Raw genomic sequence first — 2706 nt, 5'->3', positions numbered from 1 at the left:
TACTTTCAGTTACAGTCAGAACATAGACATAAGTAGTAAATTTAATGTTTTTTTTGTTTTGTTTTGTACAACCAAAAGCATCGAGTGAAATACAGCTTATTGCCCTTGGCTGGTAATTACTGTCTGTATCGTTCTTAGACGTCGACATTAAATATGGTTGATTATTTGTGATCCGCTATAGAGTCTGTGACTCATTTTTAAGCTCTATATTTTAAGCCAGGCTTCCTGCCAAAGAGCTTTTTATTTCAGATGGGAATTCACATAAAGCCGACTCCCTAAATGAGGTGAGGAATCTGTAATTGTGGTTGTTTTTCTGTCACCAGGAGAAAACGATGCACCCAAATCTTTGTATGACCTCATGGCACACAGACAAGAACAGGCGGAGAGATCTGTTCTCATCAGCTGCCCGTCCAGAACCAGCGAGAAAAAGTTCCTGAAGTTTTTATCAAAGCATGGAGACATCAAGAAGCACTTCTTTTATGAAAGTTACGTAAGTGGACCAGCAGGTTTATACGTTTTTTTACCATGTTTCATAGTGTTTGTTTAAAATGTCTTGTCCTTCAGGGCGTCTACGCTGTCGTGGAGTTCGGCAGTCGGGATAATGTCGTCTCTCTGCTCGACTCAGCTGCCATTCCGATCGTCAGCCATGACTCCACAGTGCCCTTTAAATCCAGACTCCTGGCCCTGAGAAATCACAGCTCTGTGGACTCAGCAAGCCAACCGTCCAGCCTCCCCTGCCAGCCTCAGACCACGGTTCCCATCAATGAGCTCATCCAGAGGCTGTCCAGGGAGGAGAGCGTAAGCACATGCCTCAATCAAACAAGAGGAAGGACTAGTTGGGCTTTTGGTTTGTATTTATGAGGTTATCAGGTCAGACAGAACTGATTGGATTTCTTCTTCCTGCTCTTTTCAGATAGATGAGCAGATAAGCTCCCTAACTGAGGCTTATCAGCTTACAGAGGAAAACAGCAGGCTGCGCTTCCTCGTCTGCTCTCTGCTCAAAGACATCGCTGCAGCTTATTTCCCAGAATGCACCATCAGACCGTTCGGCTCGTCGGTGAACGGCTTCGGGAAGCTCGGCTGTGACCTGGACATGTTCCTCGATCTGGACAGTATCAGTGGCTGGAATCTCAAAAGGGTAATAATGATTTTTTTCTCTTTGCTTATAGCCTGTAAGATTGTATGTGTTTTTTTTTTTTTTTGACACTTGGATGAAAGCCTGAAGTAGTTGCAGATAACTAACGATTAACTGTAGATTATTAATTTATTATATTAAATTTATTCCATCCAATTAACAAATTAGATTAGGTCTGAGGGAATTCCTATCAGTGTTGTAATTTTACTTTTGGCCAGTAGAGGGCGGGGCTGTTCATTCTTAAGCAGAAACTTGAATCGAACCAAAGTGTCAGTACCTGATCCGTCCCGGAAGCACGATCCGTTCTGCAATTGCACAAATCGGTTCATCTGCACATGCGCATCCAGATATACATCCGGATCGTCCTCGATTTTGTTTAGTTAAAAAGACCTAAATTACATTTTTCCCTCCCCAAAAATAGTAAACGTACTAAAATATAAAGTGTTAAAGGTTAATAATGTATTTCCAGAGAAAATAAATGCCTTAAAATCCTTTCCGTTTTAAAACTCGTCTCTGCTCGATCTGCACCGGAAATGGGATCCTACGCTACTTTCGGGAGCTAACTTTTTCAGCTTTGGATTTTAACATAAATTTAGTCTTTTTGAGTTTTATGTTTTTGTTTTGTTTTACCCTTATGCTATATAGTGTGTAATTTAAAGAAAGAAACAACTAAAATGCAGATAAACATGATTTAATCACAATTTCCCTAACTGTTTTCAGCATGGCTGATGATAACATCAGAGAGCAGATGTGTAATAGCATTCTTTAGTGAGTTAAGGATAGAAATAGGTAGTTTTAGTACCTCAATTACATTATTTATGAACACCCGGATCGTGCTTCTTGGAAGGATCGGGTAGTGACACATAGTCCGGTGTAGTTACCACATCTGCTCGGAGCCCTGCCCTTTCTTATGACATCATCACACGGCAACGGCACTCAGTAAAAAACTGTATTGCACCTCTTTCTTAAGAATCAGATCTCTTCCGGAATCTCGATATTTTATTACCCATATTTGCTATTATTTTACTTTTCATCTGCGATCTGAAGTAGCCGAAAGTAGAAAACAAATCTTAAAAATGACTTGTAGAGTTTCAGACCAACAAAAAAAAGTTATTCTACTTGTAGAAAATGAACTGTTGTTGTAGACAGAAAGTTAAAAGTTGTGCAGCTTAATGTGGCTAACTGACAAAACTGAAAAAAAGGCTAACCTGTTAGCTACTGAACACAGCTAGCCACAGCGCTACCCAGTTCTCCCCCTTTAAATCATGGTCCTGCAGTTACTTTGTTCACCGTAAAAATATTTTTTCAGTTTTGTTATCAGTCAGGTAAAAAAGTTCATCTGTCATTAGACACGCTAACATTACAGATGCTCCCGACCCGGCACACGGACGCTGCATTGTTATGATGGTTGTCTAGGCAACCACAATGTCTTTCATCATGTGGCAGCGTTCAGCCAATCATATGGCGCACCGTCACTGGCATGCTCAAGGATGTAGAATGACTTTTGTGAGGTTTGTGAATATAAACACGATAAACTCTCCAGATATCACCTAAATGGTGCACATTTAGCC

The 2706-nt window shown here is 40.6% G+C and overlaps 1 protein-coding gene across 1 annotated transcript in view; it reads left to right on the top strand.

Annotated features, from left to right (window-relative positions):
• mtpap (mitochondrial poly(A) polymerase) overlaps nucleotides 1-2706 on the top strand; it is a 31560-nt gene that overhangs the window by 3533 nt on the left and 25321 nt on the right. The window contains exons 2-4 of the mRNA XM_015375526.1: nucleotides 324-490; nucleotides 565-798; nucleotides 914-1138. Of these exons, the coding sequence (XP_015231012.1) occupies nucleotides 324-490; nucleotides 565-798; nucleotides 914-1138 (626 nt within the window). The remainder of the gene's footprint in view (nucleotides 1-323; nucleotides 491-564; nucleotides 799-913; nucleotides 1139-2706) is intronic.

This window comes from Cyprinodon variegatus, unplaced genomic scaffold, assembly GCF_000732505.1.
Source record: "Cyprinodon variegatus isolate N-32 unplaced genomic scaffold, C_variegatus-1.0 Scaffold120, whole genome shotgun sequence".
NCBI classification, from domain to species: Eukaryota; Metazoa; Chordata; class Actinopteri; order Cyprinodontiformes; family Cyprinodontidae; genus Cyprinodon; species Cyprinodon variegatus.
The sequence above is the reverse complement of the archived record's forward strand: the minus strand, read 5'-3'. Positions and strand labels throughout refer to the sequence as shown.